Genomic DNA, 27,017 nt, shown 5'->3' on the forward strand with positions numbered 1-27,017 from the left:
TACAGCCCTCAGCATGGATATTGCGCCAAATTAATTTCACAGTCAAAACACAGTAATCATATTCCCCTAGTCTAGAAAATCTAAAGGTATTGACTTGCATAAACCACCGGCTTCTTGGCCAACCCCCCTTAGTGGGTGAGAGCCACAAAAGAAAGGAACAAGCAATGGCGCTCAGTGTTCATGGTGCATGTCAACAACGAGAAACTGACTATTACGATTTGATTCGTTTAATAAGGGCTAGGTGAAATAACCATCTCGAAATCTACATCCACGAGTAAAGATTACAGCATTTCTTCGTCCCGTCCCATTTAATATTCCGCGCTGCCTGTACTGAGGGGCCGAGAAATCGATGTCCGGTGGCGGCGCTCGGGTGCACGCCTTCCGTTCGGTGCGAGCGACGCGTCACCATGGCAACGGCTGCAATGGTCCCGCTCGCGTGCCCGAAGATTCCGTCAGCGCTGCGCTGGCCTCGCCGGCCACGGTAAGTGGCGATTATCTGCAGTTTCAGCATGCTAAGCTTTCACGCGGAGGTCATTCTTTCGTGCTCCTAGAACACGAATCGCCGCGGTGATATAGGTATACACGCCGCAAGATCGTTTGAAGCCGCGCTTTGCGAATGTGTTCGGTCGGTGCCGTGACGCGGCGGTACCTAACTCCTCGTGCTTCGCTTGTTCACCACCATAAAAGAAAAGTGTGGCTTCGTGGTCGTCTCGCAGTCGCATTATTGCGTCGCTGGTAATGTTGCGTGGACAGGCATGGCCACGATCATGACTGGTGTAGCATTGTCAAGGCAGTGCCTGGGATGGACGGGGCCGTGAGGAAATCATACTCGCTTGATTGATTGATGATTGATTGATATGTGGGGTTTGATGTCCCAAAAGCACCATATGATTATGAGAGACGCCGTAGTGGAGGGCTCCGGAAATTCAGACCACCTGGTGTGTTTTAACGTGCACCCAAATCTGAGCACATGCGCCTACAGCAATTTCACCTCTATCGAAAATGCAGCCGGGGCAGCTGGGATACGATCCCGCGACCCGCGGGTCGTACGCTTCGTACGTAGGAAAAGCAAAGAACTTCTTGGAGAGCCTGCGGCAACAAAAAACTGACGTCTGCAAGTTCGAGTGAATAGGGAGTCGACTCGCTGAGCACAGCGTGACCGGCGCACATCCAATTGGCCAAGTTCGGCATCGTAGACTTAGCGCACCAACACTTGTAAGCGGCTTTTGTGGAATCCTAGCCTATGTAGGAGACAGCGGGTAACTTTAGCTGCACTACCGATGGGACCTGTCTAAACAAAGTTTCGTACATCATGGACAATAGACGTGACCCTATGGCGGGGAATAAAACCTCTTAATAGAATGCTAGTGAGGCGCAAAACGTCACATTTTTTTCCTTGCAAGGAAAAAAAAAAGTTGTTATTTTCCTCCCACTTTATTTGGCTGGGCTTCTCGCTACCCTCTGTTTCAACTAAACTACATCAATACCACTTTCACTCAAACACAATGGCTGACAACAGTTACAGGCAGCTACACGGCAGACATAACCACTGCTGGTATCCTAACCATGGTTATCGCAAAGCAAGAGCTTAGGAGCTTAGGCAGAACATTTTTTTTGGGGGGGGGGGGTGCACCTCTTCGAGCTGAATTTGTGGAGGCCGGGGAGACACCTTTGAGGGGGGCACCTCTTTGAGCTGAATTTGGGGCTGGGGAGACAAATATGCCATAGCGAAAAAAACACTTCAGAGGGGGGGGGGGATGGGCCCGATGTGCCGCTCCTTGGCTAGGCCACAGCCGATAGCCGGTAATTCCACGACAGATCGACACAAATCCGAAAATTGACATTCGAAATTTGACTCGGTATTCGATACTTCATGCATATAGCACCCACTAGCCTGAAAAGCAACTCACTTTTCTTTTTACTGCATGATTTACGAAGCAAAAATATTCAATGTATTCAACATGGAGGAACTAATTTCAACGACAGTAGTTCTCGAAAGTTCATTATGATGTAACACAAATATTAGCGTTACGAAGAAGACATCTTGAGTATAAAACATATGCACGACGAAGAGTGAAGGAACATTGCTTAAAACTTGTAGAGCGAAGAAAACTATTTCTGAAAACTGTCTTAACATGGGTGTTTTATTATAATTGCGGCAAAATGGTTGCTACCAAATTGATAAGACTTATCAACTTTGTTTTATTGGCACCTGCATTTTTGGTTATTGAACTCTTGAGCAGGCGTGGCTGTTCTTGAACTCACTCACATGACAGCTGGCAAGTTTTTGTGGTAATTATGCAGGATAATGTGAACGAGAAATGTTTGTGCACATATATTGTGAGGAACCCCGCACCTCCACCACTTGCGTGGAACTGGTTTATTCAGCCAGGCTGGAGCTGAATCACAATGGTGATGATATTTACAGATGATGAAGATGTATAGGTGATGATGATATCTAAAGAGAATGAAGAGTCATTCGCTTGTCGCGCTCACAATATTTTTTTTTCGGTGACTTAGCCCTAAAGCCTTTCTTCAACGCGTCGTCAGAATAGCCCTTTTCTGTGTAGGTCAACAGCGCATGCGCGTCGCCGTGAATGAGGCACACGCCATAAGATTTGGTGGCTAAACGAGACGGCAGGAGTGGGTCTGGTGTCACATACGTGCGTATTCCTTCCCCACACCAAAAAAAAAAGCGCCAATGCCGGCCTCCGCGGCTGCCTGCTCGCGCGCAGCGGGCAATTTCCGAGGCCAAGGACCACCAGTTTCGATTTCGACAATCTCCACGAGATGGTGCTGTAAGGACTCGAAAAAAGCCGATACCGCAAATTTCATTATAGTTCAGTAATGCTTTCCTTGATTGATATGTTCAGTTTAACGTCCCAAAATCACCATATGACTATGAGAGACGCCGTAGTGGAGGGCTCCGGAAATTTCGACCACCTGAGGTTCTTTAACGTGCACCCAAATATGAGCACACGGGCCTACAACATTACCGCCTCCATCAGAAATGCAGCCGCCACAGCCGGGATTCGATTCCGCGACCTGCGGGTCAGCAGCCGAGTACCTTAGACCACCACGGCGGGGCAGTAATGCTTTCCTTGTGGCTAGCACTAATGATTGAATACGATATTGTGTATATCGTCCCATTGAGAAAAATGGCTTCACCATGTGCCAGTGAGTCACAAGCCATCACACGTAACAAGCAGCTTTAAGCCACCATAACATTGCTAAGGTCCGGTACATTTGTACAAATAATACTCTTTGAATGGACATTTCGATTGTAATTCTTTTTAGGTTTCAAAGTTTGATGTGAAACATGAGTTTGGAATACGAGAAATTCTTATTTTTACTTCCTGTAACAAATACACATTGACCAATGTTTATGATTGTGTAGTAAGAGTAGAGGTAACGTTTATCCTTTTTTTCGTTACGGTAATGGTAACGCGTTTCTTTTTTGTCCGAGTAATGAGTACATATTTAGTTACTTTTTTTTGGTAACCAATGCAACACTAACCAAAACCAACTAGGCCAAGGTTCTGCACATGTAAATAAGCAGACTTTTTGACACCGGCTATCAGGATGCGGTCATGCCAACTCACCCAACTTGATGTGCTGCTTCTTTGACCTCGGCGAGCGGGTTGTGCATGTTCTCCGGTTAACGACTCCCGGTATGTGCTTATGTCGAATCAATGCAAAGGGAATGAAGTATATAGAAAAACGGATTTCAAAAACGGCTTTGCCGTCTTTCCCTCTCTATGCTTTGTCCTTTCGATCTTTTACTATTCGAGTGCCGAATCGACCAGGCTAAATGTGCAACCTCACGGTTTCGACCCGCCCGACTACTGCAGGACACCAGCATGCAGCAGCAGTGTCCGGAGCCGGCCGCGTCTGACGCTGAAGGCTCAGTGCAGCCAGTGGTGTCGCTGCACGGCTTCCAGTTCCACAGCCGCTGCCAGAAGATCGACTGGAGAAAGATCGGTGCGTTGTTGTACCGATTAAAAGTGGCGATGGGCGCGAGTAGGCTATTCTTCTTAATTAAAAATGAGCAGCGCGAAGCGCTAGAGGGTGGACATTCAGAGAGCGATTTACTAAGGAAGTGAAAGAATGACAAGTACGACCAGTTACTTTTAAGTGAGTTAGTTGGTGAATAAAGCGATGCCCTTACATAGATGAGGTAGTAGGGATACCAGATATGTCGCCAGAAAAGCGTTTCACATAGCGTGATGTGACTATGTGCCTTAGACAGCGTTTCACTATCATGTCATCTTATAACTGTACATGTCAAGGATTTTGCACGCCACTTGCGGCATCCATGTTGCGTGTATATGTGTCTATCTGTTAGGGATCACTAAATGTTTTTGGTAACTAGCGTGCGTGCTTCTCATTGTTTTGCTTGCTCAGTCCTCTCTTGAGTGCAGTTCCGCACCTCAGGGTTTGATATTGCCCAAGAATTACACCTTTTCTTTTTCGCCTTCTGATATTATGGTGCACTGCCGCTGAGTTGCCGTGACACGGTGAAGTTGCATTGTCACCAAGTACACCAACACTGCAATTCGGTGTACAGCTCATCGGATGGTGCATTACCACGTTTACGGAGCAGTAAATTCGCGCCTTGACGACCAGCTCATTCTTAAGCGTCGTCGGCAAATGAAGCGTTGGTTAAGCCACGTTGCAGGATCATAGTGATCGAGCCATCTAATAAACATAGCACTTGAGTACGCACACGTTGAGTTCGCAACTGAATTCAGTCTCCGCTTTCAGGTGTCGTACATTCAATGCAGTGGCAGTAAGAGCTGCATTAAGGCAGCTTGGCCAACTTTCAATAGCTAAAAGGCTTCAGCGTAGCGGCACATGAAAAGAAAAAAGAAAGCAGACATGAAATAAAGCTGATATAAGGTAATATTAATAATAATGTAAATAGGCTTTATTGAAGGAACTGAGCAAGCGGGTGGTAGCTCGAAAGGAACGCAGGCGGACCCAGATGACGGAGCTCGATCGCCGATCTCGTGCTTTTTTCTTGTGTTGATTGATAGTTGAGCTGATGGTATCAACGTCGTTCTTATTCACTATAATTACCCCCGGCGAAAAAGTTGAAGCTATCCTGGCAATCTAACACATGGAGACAAACGGGTCGAAGTAGGGTTTGAGACGGTTTACGTGAACAATATCACGTCCACGCCGATGACGGTCGCTCGGTGGCGTGAAGGGTTCAGTGGCGTAGTTCACGGGTGAGGTACGCTCGACCACGCGGTAGGGACTGTGGTAATTATAGAGTAGCTTGGGTGATGCACCAGGTACATGCAGCCATACAAGTGCTCCAGGAACGAGAGTTGGTGCAGAACAATGGTCGTCGTCGCGGGTCTCCTTCTGGCGCTTTTGGTCGGCTGTAGTCAGCCTCTTGGCTAGCTTGCGGTACTCTTCTGCGGAACGAGCGGCTGCCGAGACAGGCGTGCATTCAAAGGGATCTGGCGAGTATGGCAGTAAAGTGTCGATAGTGTGCAATTTTTGGCGACCATTCAGGAGAAAAAAATGGGGGAAACCCGGTAGTGACTTTTGTAGCGGTGTTATACGCGTACGTCATAAATGGAAGAACGAGGTCCCAGTTTGTTCGATGAGAAGCGACATGCGTCACAAGCATGTCCCCCAGAGTACGATTAAACCGATCAGTCAAACCTTTCGTCTGTAAGTGGTAGGCTGTACTCTTCCGGTGTACAATATGCCGCTGTTGAAGAACTGCTTGGAATACATAGGAGAGGAAAACACGCCCTCGGTCACTGCGGAGTTCTCGAGGAGGACCATGACGGAGCACAAAACGATTCAGTATAAAAGTTGCTTACGTCTTGTGCTGCAGCTGTGGGGAGAGCAGCAGTTACAGCGTACCGTGTAAGATGATACACAGCCACGATAGCCCATCGGTTGCGTGCCGTTGTCAATGGTAGTGGTCCGCAGAGGTCAATTCCTATACACGGTCGAATGGGCGGTCTGGGCATGGAAGTGGCTACAATGAACATGTTGCAGGATGTGGCGGGTGTTTCCGCCGCTGACATTCGCGGCAGCCGCGAATGAGCTGGCGGACGAAGGTAAATATTTCATGTCAGTAATACCTTTTTCGTAGGCGCTCGTAGGTCTTGAAAACACCGGCGTGAGCACACTGCGGGTGGGAATGCAACGACGCGCAGATAGTAGAGTGCATAGTTCGGGGAATGACTAGTAGTCATTTCCTACCATCTGCTGAGTAGTTGCGCCGGTACAAAAGTCCGTCCCAAGTACTGAAGTGTGGAGCCTGGCGGCGCAGGGTTCGAGTGGTTGTATGTGTCGGTGCCTCGGATAACAAGTCGAGAAGCGAAGCAATCCATGGGTCATTGCGTTGTGCAGAAGAGATGGTGTCCTCGTCAAGGGCTGATAACGTGTTGTCCGAGGAAACAGTTACAATGTCCGGGGATAGGGGAGATCGCGATAGTGCATCAGCATTGGTGTGCTTGTGACCGGAACGATATACAACGTGGATGTCATATTCTTGAAGTGGGAGAGCCCAACGGGCAAGACGACCCGATAGATCCTTGAGCGAAGACAACCAGCATAATGCGTAGTGGTCCGTTACTACATCAAAAGCATGACCATAAAGGTATGGGCGGAACTTGACAAGTGCCCAAACGATCGCCAAGCATTCCTTCTCGGTGACGCTGTAGTTCTATTCAGCCTTGGTGAGAGTTCTGCTGGCGCAAGCGATGACATACTCGGTGAATCCAGACTTGCGTTGCGCGAGAACCGCACCGAGGCCGAGACCACTGGCGTCAGTGTGGACCTCAGTTGCCGCTGTAGGATCGTGGTGACGCAGTATTGGTGGTGAAGTGAGGAGACGACGAAGGGTACAGAAGGCTTGGTTCCACTCAGAAGACCATGACGAAAGATCAGTGACCCTGCCTAGAAGTTCGGTCAAAGGCGCAATGATTGAGGTGAGGTTGCGCACGAACCGGCGAAAGTAGGAGCATAACCGCACGAAGCTCCGTAACTGCTTCATGGTCGTTGGTTGGGGAAGTCGGCGACAGCACGTAATTTAGCCGGGTCTGGAAGTATACCGTCCTTTGATACGAAATGCCCGAGAATCGTATGTTGCCGAGCAGTGGAGTGGCACTTTTTGAGGTTGAGTTGGAGCTGAGCATTCTTCAGGCACGTGAGGACGTGTTTCAGGCGCTCGAGATGTGTCGCAAAGTCTGGCACAAAGACGACAATATCGTCGAGATATCAGAGACATATTTGCCACTTCAAACCCCGAAGAACCGAGTCCATCATGCGCTCGAAGGTGGCAGGCGCATTGCAGAGGCCGAAGGGCATGACATTAAAAAGACCGTCGGGTGTCACGAAGGCTGTTTTATGTCGATCGGCATCTGCAAGGGGGACCTGACAGTACCTTGAGCGCAAATCTAATGATAAAAAAAAACTGGGCACCTTGTAAAGTTTCAAGGGCATCGTCAATCCTGGGTAAAGGATACACGTCTTTTCGAGTGATCTTATTTAGGCGCCAGTAATCCACGCAGAAGCGAACAGAACCATCCTTTTTTTAACGAGCACTACAGGTGAGGCCCATGAACTTTGTGAAGGTTGAATGACGCCGCGTTGCAGCATATCGTCCACCTGTTCGGTAATATATTGGCGTTCCGCCGCAGAAACACGGTATTGTCGTTGTATCGATGTGATGTAGAGTGGTAGAAGCGCGGCCAAGTGAAGGTTGAACAACATCGAAAATTCGCGGTACTGGTACAGCAGTTGGAGGAGTTCAGATCGTTCAGATGGTGACAGTTCGTCTATGATCGCCGAATCGAACACTTTCGAAGCCTGTATGTCAGAGTGGTTAATAGCACTCACGGCGGCGGTAAAAATTTGTCCGTTATCAATGGGCTGTATACATTCAAATGATTCACCTTTAAACAGTTTGATGGTAAGCGGAAAGTGATTCGTAAGGCAGATAGCACTGGCTCCATTATGAATTGAGAGGGCTAAATAAGGGAGCAAAAGTGGTTTCTGACTTAGAAAGAGGCTTGATTGCTCTAAAAATACTACTTCATCACGCGTGCCGTCAGATAGCACTGGCTCCATTATGAATTGAGAGGGCTAAATAAGGGAGCAAAAGTGGTTTCTGACTTAGAAAGAGGCTTGATTGCTCTAAAAATACTACTTCATCACGCATGCCGTCGGAGACCACAGGGAGCAAAACAGCTGTTGTCAATGGAATGTCAGTATCTTCTTTGACAACGAGCTTGTGCGCGGCTCAATTCGTGTGGTCGTAGGGCTGGTCGAAAAACGGAAGCAGTTTGAGTTCGGAACGGGCACAATCTATAACGGCGTGATTACGCGATAGGAAATCCCTGCCAAGTATTATGCCATGCGAGCAGGAGGAAAGGACGATAAACTGAACAATGTAGTGGTCCTCCGCAATTGTGAGTAGGGCAGTGTAGGCGGCTATAGGTCGAACAGGTTCTCCATTTTCTGCACGTAAGGACATCATATCAAGCGGCGTGGTCCCCTTTCGGAGCTTGCTGCAAAGTTTGGCGTCTATAACAGACACAGCGGCACCGGTATCCACAAGAGCGTATGCATGGGTGCCGTCTACAAAAACTTCGACGATATTTGACGGCAAAGTGCGAGGACTTGAACGTTTCGACAGCGCATTTTTTGCCTCCTGAACTGCAACGGCTAGTTTCCCTCATTTTGAGGGGCTGGTCTTGGACGCATGGCTGGAAAGGAGCGACGATCGGGTGAAGGTGAACGACGAGACGAAGTTGCTGGATAGTCACGGGAAGACGTGCTTGACTGATGATCAGAACTTTCATAACCAAAAGGGGGTCGGTCTATGTAGTTGCTCCGTAATCGGGCGTCTGTGTAGCCACGCACGTGACGACGGCAGTATCGGGAGATATAGCCAGGGCTGCCGCATGCGAAACAGATCGACCGGTTATCACGCGTTCGCCAGGCATTTGCAGCGAGGGGCGCTGCCCACGCGACATACGGCTGAGTCGAGGCTGTGGTAGCGAGTGGAGGAGCCCATACGACGGAAGACTGAGTAGGAGCGGTGACATGCGGCAGTCCATTGAACGGCGAGGGCTGGTGTGGCTGCTGCCTCTTTACTGCGTCAGCATAAGTAAGAGGCGCGGCGACAATTTGCTGCTGAAAGGGCACTGGCATAGCCTCGGCAATCTGGTCCTGAAGCACATGTCGGATCATGGGAGCTAACGGGGTCGGTGGTTGCTCTTATTGCGGCTGCGGGAGCTCTTGGCGCTGACAAAACAGCAGAAGCGAAAGCTGCGACCTCCTCACGCACAAAGTCTTTCATTTGTGCTAGAAGGCAGGAGTGGTCAGGCATGACGCCCAGTGCAGCGAGTGATTGGTTAGGCTGAAATGGACGACGGGTGAGAGCTCGTTGCCATCGCAATTCGTCGTAACTCTGGCACAGAGTTCGAACTTCAGACACCGTACCAGGAGACTTCGCAAGGAGCATTTGAAATACGTCGTCATCGACACCTTCCATTGTGTGCTGGATCTTGGCACTTTCGCTCATTGCGGCATCGACGCGCCTGCAGAGATCCGGTATGTCTTCGATATAAGCAGTAAACATTTCGCCAGGTTCTTGTGCCCGTGTACGCAGGCGTTGTTCGGCGCGCAACTTCCGCACGGCCGGGTGACCGAAAACCGAGGATATTGCCTGCTTGAAAGCGGCCCAGTTCCCGAACTCGGATTCGTGGTTTGTGTACCACAGCTTGGCCACATTAGCCAAGCAAAAGTTGACGGCGCTCAACTTGGCCGCCTCTTCCCACCTGTTTGGTCCGCTGACTTTTTCGTAGGATAACAGCCAGTCCTCGACGTCCTGGTCTTCGGCGCCCGAAGAGATTGGGGAGTCTCACTAGTGAACCGGGCCGTGGAGTGTAGCGGCCGCGAGAGGTTTTGTTTGTTGGGCAGCGTCAACTTGCATGGTCGATGGCAGCGTGCGGGATCGGAGTTCCAGGGTGTAGGTGATGTAGTTACCCAGCACGATCCACCAAATGTAAAGGGGGTTTTTTGAAGGAACTGAGCAAGCGGGTGGTAGCTCGAAAGGAACGCAGGCGGACCCAGATGACGGAGCTCGATCACCGATCTCGTGCCTTTTGTTGTGTTGATAGTTGAGCCGATGGTATCAACGTCTTTCTTATTCACTATAATAATATTAACAAACACAACAACAACAACAACAACAACAACAACAACAACAACAACAACAACAACAACAACAACAACAATAATAATAATAATATTAATAATAATAATAATAACAATTAATTAGGGCCGCTAGGCAATATTGGTGCGAAAATTAGGAGATCAGCGTAGCTGGTGCCCTGCTCTCCTTCTTTCCCCCTACTCGCCCTTGCTTGCCTTTCTGACCCTACTGTTATGTGACTTCGTCGCGGTAATCCGGGTCTGCCCGCAGTCACTGCATTCTATCCTGTGTGGCACTGCGACGAGCTACCATTTGAGTAACTTCTTCTCGAGTCGTGCACTTCTTCGCTCGCGCCATGTCACGGCTAGTCTTCGCGGGCTGCGAGTCGCCACGTGAGGTGGTGCTGCTACCTGTGCAGTGTAATACAACTCTTGTTGGCAAACCTGTTTAACATTACGCGCCTCATGCAGCGGCTGTGGACGTGGACCAGGTGGCTCGCGAGGTGGATGTGAACGCGCTGCAGAAGAATGTCACCCACCTCACCTTCTGCGACATCGACCACGAGCTGGTAAACGACGATCGATCGCATCTTTCTCGATCAGACTGCCATATGTGTAACGACACAGTCGTCGAATGAGTGCACAGCAGCGTGCGAATGCTCAGCGTGACTGCGTTCCCCGTCGTAGCACGAGCACCTCACGATTAACGAGTCATACACTGCTCGTAGTGGACGTGTTCGTGTTACTTTATACTAAATACCGCACAATAAGTGAATTGCAGTTAAAGTCCGCAAATAACATCCACCATACTTTTTTGGCTCCATTGGGAAGCAAAGAAGCAAGCCATTGATCTATTGTCTTTGTTTTCTGTTTATACGAAGTCATTGAAACGGGTCCCGCAGCCCTTTTCTCTGGTACGTAGGCACTTTCTCAAACTCACTTATAAAACGGTGCCCATTCGTGTTACGCCTGCCCTGCTCAGCTATAGCGTAAGCTCCTGTGAACGTGTGAATAAAAAAAACAGTGCACGCAGTTTATTGTTGCGTTTTCAAGACAGATAAAGACCAATCTCTTCTCTTGACAAAGTATGTCGCATGGAAGGAAGGGCATGTCCATTGGCTGTTTTTAGTATCATTATGCTGCACAGTTAACGCGCCTGCCTTGGCTTACCGCCTTGTGCTCGCGTAGCACGCTGTAATGTGCTGAATAGAATCTGTAGAACTTGTAGTGTGCTAAAAGACAAAGCCACGACTCACGCTGGTAGCCATTCAGGAGCCAGGAGCAGGCCACTACTGGAGGATGGTTTGAGCATCGTCTGCTGGCGACTCAAATTAGTTCGGATGCACAGAAGCAATCAAGAAAAAGGTCGAGGTAGAATAAATAGCTTTGATAAGAACGTTTCCTGGACCATGACTGGACTGGAAAAGTGGGAGGGGTTTCTTTTTACGGCCTTTACTATCGCTCCGGACATAGCTTAAGCGTTCCTCCTCCGGTGATGACACTGCTCACCGTGCGAGGTCCTGCGAGTTTCCTTCGATTAAGGACATCAGGGTTCGTGTTATAAGGGAGTTTTCTTGCCGTTGCGGTTAAGGCGACTTTTGTTTTGCGTCGTGTGTAGCTGGCGAAGTGCACAGTACGCACAGTGCAGGCGCTGCTAACTGGGTACTTTTTGACATTGCCCGTGTATCTGTGCGCAGACTTGCTGCTTGATTTTGACATGTGAGAACACGTTTATCATTGCGAAGCAGTAAGTCGGTCGCTGTAAACCGGTCAATGAGACCAATGTGTACTGTGGCGCTTTGAAGTGTGAGCCACAATCAACTAGGGCTTCAGGATTTTCCTTTCTTCAGTTCTCGAGTGATGAGCTGAAGGGCTGAGAAGTCTGAATTAAAGGCTGGGTAAGGTGGTACGTTTACGTTACGAAACTGGTAAGCACACGAGAACCTGTAAAAAGCCTGTAATCGGTTTCATAATGTATAAAAAGTTTTCTAGGCAACGATTGGTATAGTTTCTGAATTCGAATGCTTGGAGAATGGGGGAAAGTGGCAGGCTACCTTGCTTCACAGAATACTTATTTTAAATGGGTTACTTGTCTCCAAATGTGCAGCTGTTAAATCACCTACGTTCCTGTGTCCGGAAAATAATATTGATTTAGTGTCCACAGTTTCGATGCACATTACATCACAAAACTATATATGGGTCGCTATGTACTACAATTCAGCCATGGAGATAATGCGCGCAGTCATCTTTACGTGTTAATCAACAGCGCCACTTTGCCGCATTTAATTAAGCTCCCGCGATGATGTCCCCGACGCAGTACGGATATCCGGAGCGCAATATGTACGAATTTAGACAGTCGAAGAGTTCCCAAGCTGCCGAACGTCATCAAAAAACGCACTGTTAAGTTAGCCTGAAATAAAGTTCCCTTTTCGAATTATCCAGATGTGCGCAATATCAGAGAAGCAGCTGGGTTTTTAAGCGTTGTTTCATGGGTATCGGCACGGGGGTGTGGAAGGGCTCCGAAGCCTTACCAGGACTTCCCCCTCCTACACCATGATGCAACATGGTTTTGCAACTCCCAAGACAATATGTTGACTTCGAGCGCACTAAATGTCCTGCAACTCATATCTCACTCGATCAACCTTCTCGTGCAGGAAGGAACGTCAGTGGACCCAAACTTTGTCAAGTTGTTCAAGCTTGCGCAGCTCTGCATTGAATACCTCATGGTAAGTAGCCCATATGGGGCTCAACTTTATCTTCGTCGAAGAAAATTCTGGAGGCGACTATCATTACTATCATTACTTGTGTGTAGTTAGGCTCGCACGTAGTTGTTCGTATAACCAGGTATATTCCTTGCACTGGCACAACCTGGGGAGGGTAGGTGGAGACATCCCCCTCAAGAAATTTTTTTGAAGTTTTGTATGCGCATATATACCCGCACATTTGAAGCGCTCGCACGAACGCATATATGTGGTTGAAGTCGCCCTAAATATTTTTGTTTTGGTTATGCTGGTTGTGGTTCCAGTTAACTTTGTTTTTCGTGCGCTTCTGAAGCCAGTCTCGGAGCGCGCGTGGAAAGAAAAACATGCATGAGATGTGCTCTGCCAGGATTCCGCAACAACCGCGGCTACTCAGAATTATTCATCAAACGAGGTTTTCATTAACTATTCTTGCAGTTAATTCACACTTAAGTAATGTTCTCCTCCGATATTATACGCATCAAATATAACACCTATCTTGAATAAGAATATTGATCTCTATTTTGTAAAATACCTTCTCTGCATATTCGAAAAACCAGAAGGTTTTGGTCGACCATGTAGGCTTTAAAGAGAAACAAGAGTCTCACACGATGCTCACGACACTAAAAACCAAGCATTACATTAATGTATTTCGTCAAAACACCCAGATGCAACCCTTTTTTTTCCAGGCACTGTAATGCCGTATTGATAACACTTGCTCTACAGTACCTAACACTGTACATTTTCACATGACGCTTAGCATGTACAGCACGCACATGCATGTAGCATAAACGTTTTGTCGCGTTGAAAAATTTGAATCTTGGACAACATTAGTTTAAACACGAACGGATCGAATACCGTGTTTCACGTGGGTTCCTTAAGGCCCACAGCTCTTTACAAATATTTATATCGTTATTATACGGCACACTCGGCACCTCGACGATTAATTATCTGCACAGAATGAAAACGGGAAGCAACTGAATAGTTTCGTGTGGGCTGTTAACTGAACTGTGATAATGAATGTTGTCTGTCACATTTGAACGGAGTTGCGCGCGTTCTGTGCATGGTGTCTCAAGGAAACGCGTTATCGTAACGCTTTACACAAGTAGACGGCTGAAAAATTAAGGCTAGTCTTGTTGATACTGAGATATAAAATAGGTGATAAGGAAAGGGTGGTAAGGACAGTTTTTTTTGAAATCGCAAACCACGAATAAGCGATGAACGTACCTGATTGACAACGGTAGACCAGCCGGTGGTAAGTATTCAGTGAGAGAACATTGCGGCTTAAAGCATGTGGAAACTGTCGCATGGCCTGTCAGATTCAACTTGTTCTCTCTCCAGTATTTGCCAGTATTCTGTTCACGGCTGTTAGCAAGTCAATCGACTGCTATTCGCCTATTTAGCTTTCTTGCGTCGATACCTATACTCCACTGACCTGATCTAAGTGTTTGTGTATTCATTTCTTCACATTTATAATGGTCCTTTCGCACTGATTTGTCTTTGTCGTAAGGGTAAGACCTACGATATGAATTTGGAGCTCCGCATGACTGTCTTCAAGAAGACAGAAAAAAGTCGCAGTTTGCCGCAAAGCCGAAGCAATGAATGCGATAGCGAAAATTCGAAGGGTCTCGTCAATAATGGCAAGCCGATCTAAACGTGCCCCGCGTTTCTCACGCGCAAATGACGCACAAAACTTACTGACAGGTACAGATGAACGCGAGTAGGCATCTCAGTTCTTACTTCGCTGTGCCTTAAAAGCGTGCCCTTTTCGCAAACAGAGACTGTGCAGCAAGTGCAGTGACCTTTGTGCGCCCGGTAATTACAACAAAATAGTTCCGGTGAAAGCCCAAGGCGTAAGATTGTCGCCACTGCGAGACAGGTGAGCGCACGCGTGAGCGTCTCCTCTCCGCGGAGCAAAGTACGCGTGGGAGATCAAAGCGTGCCCCGCCGCGTCGTGACGATGTGGCGACGCGCGTGTGTGCTCATTGCGCCAAATCGCCGCCAATGCTTAAAACGCAATAGTTCCCCACGAGATGCCCATTGCCAGGGATAAGTGGTAGTTATAAATAGCTTGCCATTTAAACGTTCAGGGAGGTGCCCCTTCGTGGCTCAGTGGCTAATGCCTCGCAATCAGAATTCAGACGTCGGACGTTCGATTCCGTGCGCCGGAGTCTTTTTCTGGATGATTTTTCTTTCTTTTGTTTTCTTATGCATATATACTTATACATATACGGTGAATGATGGTGACGCCAGCACCGGCGTCAAAATGCAGCCGGGAGTGTCTTTATACTTGCTATCGCAATAAAAAGAAAATCAGAGAGCAGCCATATTTGACGATGACAGCCGAGGTCAACCCCGTGAGCACTTATAAGCAACAGTACTGACAATTGGGTGAGCTCATACCGATTTATGATTGTTTTATGCACAACTCATGAACAGATCCGAAAAAGATAGACACAATGGGCGCAAACTGACAGCTGTTTCATTTGAAACATCAAAATGCACTTTTATCTTAAAAAAAACACAGATGCCCCCCCCCCCCCCCCCCCTAGCGGTGAAGTCAAATGTTTACGTGATAAACCAATGCAGGGAAGGTAGTGGACATGCGGCTTGACCAAAAGAGAAGAGAAAAACTACGATGGAGCGATCGCTGCCCGCCGTGGCTATTTTCCCACGTGTCCACTTGTCGCGACGGCTGCCGTTAAAACGCCCTTGTTTGAATTAGAGGAGGTGCTGGGTATAGGTTTTTCTACCACAATGGCTAATAGCAGCGCGGGCAGCGATCGCTCCAATCTAGTCTTTCTCTTTCCTAATGGTGAAGCTGCATGTGCAGTACACCAAGTAAGCGTACTCAGCAAGTCTACGTCATCACAAGAACAAAAAGAACAAGAACATCGTAAGAGCTTCAGGCTGACCTCACAAATCTACAGCAGGATTAGTACACGTGGTGCACACACGCATGACGTAGTTTAGTGCGTACACATCTGGTGGATAATTGTAGTTTATACGGTTGAATGAATGAATAAACTTTATTGAAAGTCGAGCAGTTTCCTTCAGGCGAGGTGGAAGGAAGAGTGAATTAACACCTGTCCCATCCCACCCTCCATCTAATATGATGGCAGTGCCTCAAGTGACGAATCGAAGTCCTTGGACCCTGGCGGCATCTTAGGCTTGCCAGACGGACAAAAGCTAGTCGGCTTTGCGTTACTAGAACGACTGGTGAAATACCGCGCTTTACATTGATTGTAGATTGACTCAAGTTCAAGGTTATTTTCTCACCTAAACGTATAATATACAAGAGAGGTTGTTACGATTAGAGTTCCCACTGTTCGAAAACTGCCCCGGGACCTGGTATTGTTGGTTACTTAATAATAGGTAAATAAGCGGGCGTCGAAAGCAGATAGAGAAACATACAAAATGTTCACATACAAAATGCCCCAAATATTCGCGATATTTGACGTCATCATGAAGTTACATGACGATGTCTTCGAATGATGATGATTTTTATATCACTTCGTGCCGACACTGACGGCCACTTTTGGTGGTGGAGGCAGAATTGAGGGCCTTTGTCTTGAAACATTTCCTACATTGGAACCATCGAAGAGTCGGAAGAATGGGTGACACCAGGGTCTCAACGCTTGTTTTCAGAACTCCGGGGACATTTAGAGAGTCGGTTTCTTGTATATTATGCAGGGTGTATTACAAGAGTATTTTCACCGACAGTTCTCGCAGGATATTCTTCTCCAGTCGCTAACCGACACCGAGGAACGGTTGGCGGAGGCAATGCAGACGCTGGAAGAAGAGCGCAAGTTCCGCATCTGCGACCAGGAGGCCATTCGGGAACTTCAGCGCGAGAACCGCAAGCGACGCCGCATCATCGAGAACCAGCAGCTGGAGATGCTGCGCTCTGACCGCTTCGCATCCACGGGAGCAGTTGTGTACCTTCATTCACTCTCCCCTGTCTGATGCTGTTCAGTAGCTGTTTGACTATTCGTTGTCACGTAATAGTGTGTACAGCACCAACTCATTTACTTCCTTATGAGTAAGCGCGTGACGTGGGCAAATGGAAGAAACAGTACATGGGAACGCATTTGACGCCCATTTTTGAGCTAATACGCAAGCAGAAACCTTGTTTTTATCATGAACCTTCACAGGCAGGTGCAGTCTTCTCGGCCAGCGCCTCCTTGTGAATGAGCCGTTGAATCAGCTCAGATGCGCCCCGCCGTGGTGGTCTAGTGGCTAAGATACTCGGCTGCTGAACCGAAGGTCGCGAGATTGAATTCCAGATGCGTCGGCTGCATTTTCGATGGAGGCGAAAATGCTGTAGGCCCGTGTGCTCATATTTGGGTGCACGCTAAAGAACCCCAGGTGGTTAAAATTTTTGGAGCCCTCAAAAACGGCGTCTCACATTTGGGACGTTAAACCCCTCATATCAATCAATCAATCAATCAATCAATCAATCAATCAATCAATCAATCAATCAATTGGCGCAGATGCAATCGTCCTATGATGCTCGTCCACAGCTGCTCAGTGAGTACGCCAGTGCGTGGGTTGTCCAGTTTTCGTGCAGGTTGCGGAAAGCATATATTTGGTGCTCGCACTCTGCTGTTGGTGTGTATCACTACGCTTCTCCTTCATTTTACTGCCAAGCTCACCGAGCTGTGGAAGTCGTGACCATGCCTCAATCCGCCACCTTGAGAGCGCTAATTCGTTGACTCAAGGCTATCACTCTGATTGGCTTAAAACTCGACCTTGGCGGAACTTGAGAACAGGTCATAGGTGTACAATGAATGTCAATCGTGACATCGCCCGTGCCTGTGCCTAGAAATGCTTATCGAAAGTGAAAAGAGAAATGTGGTGAGTTCGATCCGAGTCTTTCATAATTGGCTCGACGTGGTGACCGTAGTCAACACTGTACTCGGCGCCCCCCCCCCCCCCAAAAAAAAAAGAGACAGACGCCGGCAAGCTCGGAAATCATGGCCGTAACATCAGCTTAGCCACTAGGCTGACAAATGCTTATGACAGAACGAACGTAGATATGTTGGTTTAGTTTAGCGAAACATACAGCGCAGGTTAAGCATTGTGCGTGTTTTCCTCCTGCGTTTTCTTTGTTACTTGCTCCGTGTGTTTCAATAATGTTTTTCTTGGCCTCCTATTCCCACACGTTGGAGACAAAGGGTGAGGACGTCTGCCTGTGAGAGCATGTCTGCCTTTTACTCGTTTTAAAGCACTTAGGAATGTCATTATTGGTTCCGAGCTGAAGTTCACGCCTATGCTGAATTATCTATGTGGGAGAGAGTATTTTTTAGAATTATACAAGATCAACATTGCGTCAGGTGCAATGGACGCTGTGTATTATAACACAGAGCCACATGACTTATCGCAGCTCAGCCGCTTCACTCTTGTGTGCAGTTTTTGTGGCGTTGAAAGGAGGTACAGCCTCAAAAACTGAATGAACAGCTTCATTAAAAAAAAACTCTGTGAATTCCTCGCATTGACAAGGAAGAGCTGAAACCAGCAAAAGCTTTCGGAAACCGAAATGTTTTTTCAATGACGCAGCTTTGATCGTAAGAATTGTACACAGATATAAAAAAAAATGCGCGTACCCGAGAAAAAGATGAAGAGACGAAAAATACGCCTTATGCAGCTCAAGCTTATACTGACATTCACCAGTGTCTTCGCAACCTCGTATGTGGTTTTTGCGCCTAAAAGTGTACGGTGAAATAAATACTTAATTTTCGAGTTCACGTTTGAGCAGTGGAGCTCGAGCGCTTGGATGGCCTAAGCAGTAAATTAGGAACTGACGATGTCCGATCGTTGTCGTCGGGGCTCGCCACCATCTCTATTCGAAGCGCAGGTGCGAAAAATCTGTGCGCAATACTGTCTATAGCGCGCAAATGGTGTTTCAAAGTGAAATTTTTTTTGGTCTCTTATCATTTCGTCAATAGATGCGACACAGTCATCACAGTGGATGACACACAGTCACATCTACGCTGATACACTCATGCACAAGAACACATTGTGGAAATTACGCATTAAGGGTGAAGCTTCTGGCATGCTGATCATTCATGTTAAAGCGACAGGGACAGACAAAGAGAACGGCCCCTCTTCGCTCCATCATCAGCATTGACGTCGTCGATTTGCAGCCATTTTTGTTCGTCCTCTTCGGTATTGCACTAGATATTTGACAATTTAACGCAGTCGACTAACCACAAGTAAACTGTTTGATTACCTAAAGTACACATTTTTTTTTAGATTCGTAGATACGTTCCAACTGCGCTAGGGCACGTTCAAGTGTTTTCAACGGTGCATCGTGTCGCCGCAGCCCTGCCCCTACTGCCGCAAGGTGTTCGTTAGCCTAGCGTACCTGCAAGCGCACGTGGTGCGGCGACACCCGGAGAAGCCCGCACCCACAGAGGACGCCCTGCTGGCGCAGTGGCAGCGAATGGCCACTGGCACGGCGCTGCCAACGGCAACTGAGTTGAACCGGGGCTTGCACGAACTCCGGAATATCCTGCTGCGGAAAGAAGATGGGCCCGACCACGCCGAGGACAAAGTGAGCGAAGTTACAGGGAAAGCATCACTACGCTGATGTGCACATTCGTAAGAGGGAAAATGTGCAGTAGTTCGAAAAAAACCTGGCCCCGCGGTCGCGCCGAAGCGTGTGAAATGTAGTAGCGTTGCAGTTAGCGCAATCACTACGTATGGGATCTGATATGTCGGAAAACGCACAGCGTATAGAGTGCTTGGCCTCCCAAGAGGCTTGGATGAAATGTGGGAAATCGATACAAGCCAGAGCGATCTTCTCGGGTGACTCTTTCATTATTAACCGCAACCAGTGCGCACATCACATCGCTGTGTATGCGAATGCTCGCTGCATACATGCAGGCCAGGAGCGGACGCGTTGAAAGATGCGATAGCATTGGGGAGATCTCGAGGCTGCGCTAGTTCGCGCTTCGACAAATTGAGTTGCCTTGAGGAATAAGAGGGACACAGCCACATCTACGCTGATACACTCTGATACGCGAACACATCTGGAAGGTACGCATTAAGAGTGAAGCTTCTGGCGTACTGACCATTGATGTTAAAACGACAGGGAAAGACAAAGAGAACGGCCCCTCTTACTTCCAGACACAAGCGCAGCAAACCAATTTTACTTTTATAACAGCGCTTTTTTTATCAAAGTGTTTCTGTGGTGCCCACGTGCATGTGAGTGTGTTACTTTAAGTCACATAAGCCGGTAATTGACCACCATGTATTTATTCATCTGGCTGCTATTACGGTGGTGGCGCATGAACAGCATTTCACGTGGTCTTCCCGAGTTTTCTATCATATGGCGTGTAAATATTTATAGATGAATATTAGCCAAGCCTATTGAAGTCTGTCCAATCTGTACAATCTATTAAAGTCTGCAGCGTGGATGTAAGCACTTCACCAACAGCGAAAATTACTGCCGTATGGTATACGATTCATATTCTCTCATCGTCGGCAGCTCCTCTTTCGCGACGAACTGCTCTGTCGGCTGGACGAGCTTCAGCGCAAGTGCGACAGCCTGGCGGTGGGTGACCGCAAGATGAGCTCGGCAGGTGCTGCTGCCGGCGAGGCGAGTCCCTGGGAGCTGTCAGCCGAGCCTCCCGGATCCTTCTCCGAGGGACAGGCGGCGCTGGTCAGCCTGTCGCAGCAGCTGATCCAGCAGAAGGATGAAGTTGGTCGCCTTCTAGCGCAGCAGGAACGCCTTTTTCTGCAGCGCATGGACGCGCTCGCTAAGGACGTCGTGGCGCTCACCAAGGTACGTTCTCGGCTGAATGTGATCTTGGTTCTCAATGCAAGAAGACCCTGACACTTGGCTAATAGATTGATTGATTTGTGGGGTTTGATTGATAGATATGTGGGGTTTAACGTCCCAAAACCACTATATGATTATGAGAGACGCCGTAGTAGAGGGCTCCGGAAATTTAGACCACCTGGGGTTCTTTAACGCGCACCCAAATCTGAGCACACGGGCCTCGACATTTCGGCCTCCATCGGAAATGCAGCCGCCGCAGCCGGGATTTGAACCCGCGACCTGCGGGTCAGCAGCCGAGTATCTTAGCTACTAGACCACCGCGGCGGGGCACTGGGCTAATAGATCCATACTGTTTAGCCGGTCAGGTAATCTTGGTTCCGTCGAAAATACCAGTGCAAAGAGAAACAGTCGAGGCCCAAGAGGAAGAATGGACGAGAGAAAGCGCTTAACATCTGTTTGCCTTAGTACGTTCGCGCGCGTGGAAGTTCCCATTTCTTGATGAGACGAGTCATGCGTAGCTTTTTTTATTTTCCGTTTGACAAGAAAGGTTGCATGGGATGTTGTTCTTTTTGACGATACCAGTGTTATAGTGCTGGAAGCAATTTTTTAAGTTAAGGTCAACAAATAATAGTTCAGTGTGACATTTTGACGCGCAAATAATGGCACGAATTGATTTCTTCTGGATTACGTCAAGATTCTAAATGTTCGTCAGCACCGTCGTACCCCCCATTAAGTAGCAGTACTTGATGCACGATGCAAATAGACTGTTATAAGTACCAAGCTTAATAGTGTCTTTAGACAAACAGTATTTGCATTTGTTGAGGATACCGCACACCCGTGAAATTTTATACGCGATTAGTTCACTGGGCTTATTCTTAGACACGTGTTCCTCAAACAAAACACCGAGACTCTTTACAGAAGGCACGATCCCTATTGGTGAAGTTTTATGGCATAATCCAGTTCGGGCTTCTATTTTACGGTTTGTGGGTCAAAAGAAGACAGCATTTGTTTTAATAATATTTCTATTAAGAGAATTGCCAGAGCATCGATAATGTGCGATTGACATTCTTTATTGCATCAGTAGCATTCGTCGCGGAAAATGGTAGGTAGTGTCATCTGGATATATTATAAATCTTGCGGGCTTATCAATTCTGACAACATCATTTATATAAAGAGAGAATGAAGGGTGTCCTAGAATGCTGCCCTGCGGAAATCCGGCTCCTAATGTCTTGAACTTTCAGACGTGATGATTAATGCATACCTGTTGTTGGCAGTGTTTTAGGTAAGAAGTGAGCGGTTTAATTTGCCTAGCTAATGACACCTCTGCAAATTATGGTGGTGTAACCGAACAAACGAACAAGTCAGCAGACAAGTCTCCAGGTCCTTTATGCATATGCCTAAGAGAACTGAAAAGCGGAAGCCATCTTCTTATTTTCCTTCTCAGTCTACTGAATTGATCCCACCTGAAAGCTATACGCTCCGAAACCAGTTCAGCAATGCTTACGGGATCGGAGGTGTTGCAAGCTTTCTGTCCTTCATCTGGTTTTGCACGGCCTCCATGATTGGCCCACATTTGACCAAGTGACAATCTAATATGATGTGACGTTATAGATATGTCGTCATAACATCCCGAATGCTCGTGACCCGTGATGTCAATATGACGTCATAGTGTGACGTCATCAAAATAATATGCTTTTCGCTTTTGTTCATTGATTTATAGGGTTTAACGTCCCAAAACCACGCTATTATTATGAGAGACGCCGTAGTGAAGGGCTCCGGAAATTTTGACCACCTGCAGTTCTTTAACGTGCACCCAAATATGAGCACACGGGCCTACAACATTTCCGACTCCATCGGAAATGCAGCCGCCGCAGCCGGGATTTGATCCCGCGACTTGCCGAGTATCTTAGCCACTAGACCACCGCGGCGGGGTGATTATGCTTTTCGCATTTATCGTGTTGGCGCTGCCGACGATAACTTTGCACGTTTGATGAGGCATCGCTTTAGTAAGCAAGCAGACAAATAATCCAGAGGAACAAAAGCTAGGGGACCGCCACAGCCGTTTGCCCTATAAACGGTGACGCGCGAATGGGCTATGAAACGGGGGAACTTAAGTAAACTCGTTGCAGAGTAGTGGGGGTATCACCTTAATATTGTGTATATTGTAAGCACAATATTGACAACGTTTGACCTTCATCTTCTTCATCTGTATATAATCATCATCCCGAAAAACGTCGTCTTCGTTCGAAGGGTTGATCAGGCGATTTGGCCTAAAAAACACCGTCGAGACTCCAACGCTGCTACTGTCTTACAGAGTGGTGGAAGTGCTTTGATCCCCAAGTCATCTCCGACGTCACGTTCTCCTGGAGCTTCGTTCGGGTCGCCGCTTGCTTTCTCCGTCCTCTGCCTTGGCTCAAGAACCGCTGCCCGGAACATCCAGCATCCCTGTCCAACAAACCATTCCTGCGTGGATCGTCAACGCCCGGCAGCGCGACCCACCCATCTTCTGTGGTCTTACACGCGATGACGTCGAGGTATGGCTAAAATAATACGACATGACCAGTGTTCATAACCGATGGGATGAGCCTCAAAAACTTCGTCACGTCGCCTTCTATCTGTCCGATGTCGCGAAAACGTGGTTTTTTAACCACGAGAGCAGCTTCCCGGATTGGCCTACTTTTGCTCAACAAGTCCAATTTTTGGAAAACCGAACATCCATTCTGAAGAGTCGAAACGAAAGCTCGGTGGCCGTGCCCAACTTCCCGGGGAGACGTACACTTCGTACATTGAAGACGTCCTTGCCCTTTGCCACCGCGTGAACTCGGCGATGACAGAAGCTGATCGTGTTCGCCACGTCATCAAAGGGATAGGACATGTCGCGTTTAACGCTCTGGCTGTTAAAAACCCCACAACCGTTGAGGACGTCATCACGACATGTCAGCCTCTTGATGAACTCCAAGCCATTCGATTGCACCCAGGCTACCCAGATGCTAGTGACAGCCGGCCTTCATCGGATGCGGATTTGCGCGCGCTGATTCGCACTCTGATTCGCGAGGAGCTTCAAGCGCAAGGGTTGCCATGTGCACCCGCCCCTCGGTCTCACTCTCAATCTGCTGGTCTGCGCGACATCATCAAAGAGGAGCTCTCATCCATGGCTGGCGCTCTCCCATCGAACACTATGGCGCCACCAACGCCACTTATGACGTATGCACAAGTCGCTGCCATGCCACCTACCTTAGTTCAGCACGCGCATCCTGTTCCTGCGCCGTCCAACGTAGCAGCATTTGCACCACATTCGCCTGGTATAGCGCCAGTACCAACGCCTGTGACAGCTCCAGCACACTGCGCCCCCTGGCGCTCGCCTCGCCCAATATGTTACTATTGTGGCATTTGGGGCCATATTTCACGATTTTGCCGCAAGCGCCAACAGGACGAACGCCGTGGCTACGATGTTTACGAATGGGATTCGGAGCCATCCCCGAACCAGTACCAGCAACGCCCTACGACACGTTCCTTCTCTCCGACTTCTCCACTCACCGCACCTCACCCCTGCTATCCCGGACGCCACCGGTCCCCTTCACCTCGACGACGCTCAACATCTCCTCTGAGACCGGCTGTACCTACTTCTGACTACCACTCGGAAAACTAGGTGGTGCAGTTTTTGGAGGGAAAGCTGCATCGCTCGAACAAACACCAATACGTCCAGAGGGCCCAGCCAACTTGTTATTAGTGTATGCGGAAGGGGTACCAGTTCAGGCATTGGTGGACACGGGGGCTGCTATTTCTGTTATTCATGCGGATTCGTGTACTCGTCTACGTAAGGTTATCACACTTTATACTGGCACTTTCTTACGTAGCGCAAATGACTCGCATATACGGCCATCAGCACAGCGCACCGTTAGAGTTTTCATTGATGGCATCCGGCATCATATTCAGTTTGCCGTGCTGGATTCTTGTGCTGTTATGCTTATTTTAGGATGGGACTTTTTTTATGATGCTGCTGCCTCCATCTCTTGTCGACAACGACTCATACATATGCGAGAGACGGATGATATTTCCCCAAAATTATCACGTGACCGGCTACGAACAGCCAATGACTTCCTTGTGCCACCTAACCACGAGCACGTTATCACGGTTATGTCTGACTCCATTGACCACGGTGACGTCCTAGTCAGTCCATCAGCCCGTTGTCTATCCAGAGAGATTGCACTTTCATCGAGTCTTGTCCGCTTCTCCAACGGCGCCGCATTTCTCGCAGTACTGAATATCACCAATGAGCCGATTCTGCTGACAAAGGGCACTGTTGTAGTTTCCAGCGTGGACACACAACCTATCTCTGTAGTGGCTTCGGATACCAGTCTGGTGGAATCACGTTCAATACTAACAGATGCTCCATCCACTACGGCTCTCGTCAGTACCATCAGCACGGATCTCACTCCCCCGCAAGCAGACGAACTACTGGCGTTGTTGTCTAAGCATAAATATTATTTCGACGTACATTCCACTGCTCTAAGCCAGACTTCTGCGGTGGCTCATCGCATACACACCGACGGAACTTCTATTGTCCGTCGTCGACCATACCGTGTTTCTTCCTGCGAACGCGAGATCATCGACAAGTACGTTGCTGATATGCTCAAGCAAAACATCATCCGCCCCTCCTCAAGCCCTTGGTCGTCACCTGTCGTTCTCGTAAGAAAAAAAAAAGACGGTTCGGTGCGATTCTGCGTTGATTACCGCGCATTAAACAAAGTAACCAGAAAAGACGTATATCTCTAGCCTCGCATTGATGATGCCTTAGATTCCTTGCAAGGAGCGGAATATTTTTCGAGCCTTGACCTGCGTTCCAGTTATTGGCACATTTCAATGCACGAGGATGACAAGGAAAAAACTGCCTTTGCCACACCCGATGGGCTTTACGAACTTAACGTCATGCCTTTCGGCCTCTGCAATGCGCCAGCAACGTTTGAACGACTGATAGACACTGTATTGCGGGGCCTTAAGTGGAAAACATGCCTATGTTACCTTGACGACATCGTCATATTTTCTTCAAAATTCGAAGAGCACTTGCAGCGCCTGGATGAAGTTCTGACGTGTCTCGCAGCTGCTGGCTTTCAGCTCAACACCAAGAAGTGCCACTTTGCTAGCAAAAGTATTAAAGTACTTGGACATCTCGTCTGCAAAGATGGAATCCGGCCAGATCCCGACAAGATTACCGCCGTTCTTCACTTCCCGGTGCCTGAACGCGTCAAAGAGCTCCGAAGCTTTCTTGGCCTTGCGTCGTACTTCCGGCGCTTTATACGAGACTTCGCCACCATTGCTGCGCCACTTCACCAAGTCCTTTCTTCGGGAGCGTCATACGTATGGTCGGACGAATGCCAAATGGCTTTTGACACTTTGAAACGTGCCCTCACGTCTGAGCCAGTGCTTTGTCATTTCGATAACGCCGCACCCGCTCTCCTCCATACTGATGCCAGCGGACACGGTCTCGGCACTGTACTTCTGCAACGAACAGAGCGTTATGACGAATGTGTGATCGCATACGCAAGTCGCACCCTTACAGCAGCAGAGAAAAACTACACCATCACCGAGCAGGAGTGTCTCGTCGTTGTCTGGGCCATCAAGAAGTTCCGACCATATCTTCACGGCCGACCACACCAACTGGGATACCATCCTGCCATTCGTGACTTTTGCGTACAATACCGCTACGCAGCGCACCATGGGCTATTCCCCATTCTTTCTCGTCTATGGCCATCAACCAACATCTCCGCTCGACATCTCCTTTTTTGACGTCCCTGTGAACTCGTCATCGTCATCGAGGGAGCACTTAATCTCTCGCCTGGCCGATTGTCGCCGACGCGCCCACCTCAATACACAGGCAAGCCAACAAGAGCGGAAGACTCGCTACGATGGCGTCCACCGCGTAGTTCACTTCAATACTGGAGACGGAGTACTGTTGTGGACCCCAACGCGGGTTCCCGGCCTGTGTGATAAGTTTCACTCACGTTTCATCGGCCCCTACACTATAGTCGAGCAGACGTCTCCTGTTAACTATCGAGTAACCCCTGTTGTCACGCCTCCCGACGGCCGTTTTCGTGGTACGGAGGTTGTTCACGTGTCGCGCCTAAAACCATTCGTGCGCCGTACACCACCGTCATAAACAGCGGCCTAATTGGCCGCTTCCGCGCGAGGGGGAAATTAGTGTAAGCACAATATTGACAACGTTTGACCTTCATCTTCTTCATCTGTTTATAATCATCATCGCGAAAAAACGTCGTCTTCGTTCGAAGGGTTGATCAGGCGAT

The 27,017-nt window shown here is 48.4% G+C and overlaps 1 protein-coding gene across 1 annotated transcript in view; it reads left to right on the forward strand.

Moving 5' to 3' along the window:
- The first annotated feature begins 349 nt into the window (after positions 1 to 349).
- Positions 350 to 27,017, forward strand: part of LOC119176186 (DAZ interacting zinc finger protein 1) — a 79,600-nt gene continuing 52,932 nt past the window's right edge. The window contains exons 1-7 of the mRNA XM_075888186.1: positions 350 to 481; positions 3,852 to 3,981; positions 10,663 to 10,760; positions 12,846 to 12,917; positions 16,653 to 16,862; positions 19,255 to 19,485; positions 20,422 to 20,718. Coding sequence (XP_075744301.1) covers positions 350 to 481; positions 3,852 to 3,981; positions 10,663 to 10,760; positions 12,846 to 12,917; positions 16,653 to 16,862; positions 19,255 to 19,485; positions 20,422 to 20,718 — 1,170 coding nt within the window. The remainder of the gene's footprint in view (positions 482 to 3,851; positions 3,982 to 10,662; positions 10,761 to 12,845; positions 12,918 to 16,652; positions 16,863 to 19,254; positions 19,486 to 20,421; positions 20,719 to 27,017) is intronic.

The sequence above is a fragment of the Rhipicephalus microplus genome, chromosome 3, assembly GCF_043290135.1.
Source record: "Rhipicephalus microplus isolate Deutch F79 chromosome 3, USDA_Rmic, whole genome shotgun sequence".
Taxonomy (NCBI): Eukaryota; Metazoa; Arthropoda; class Arachnida; order Ixodida; family Ixodidae; genus Rhipicephalus; species Rhipicephalus microplus.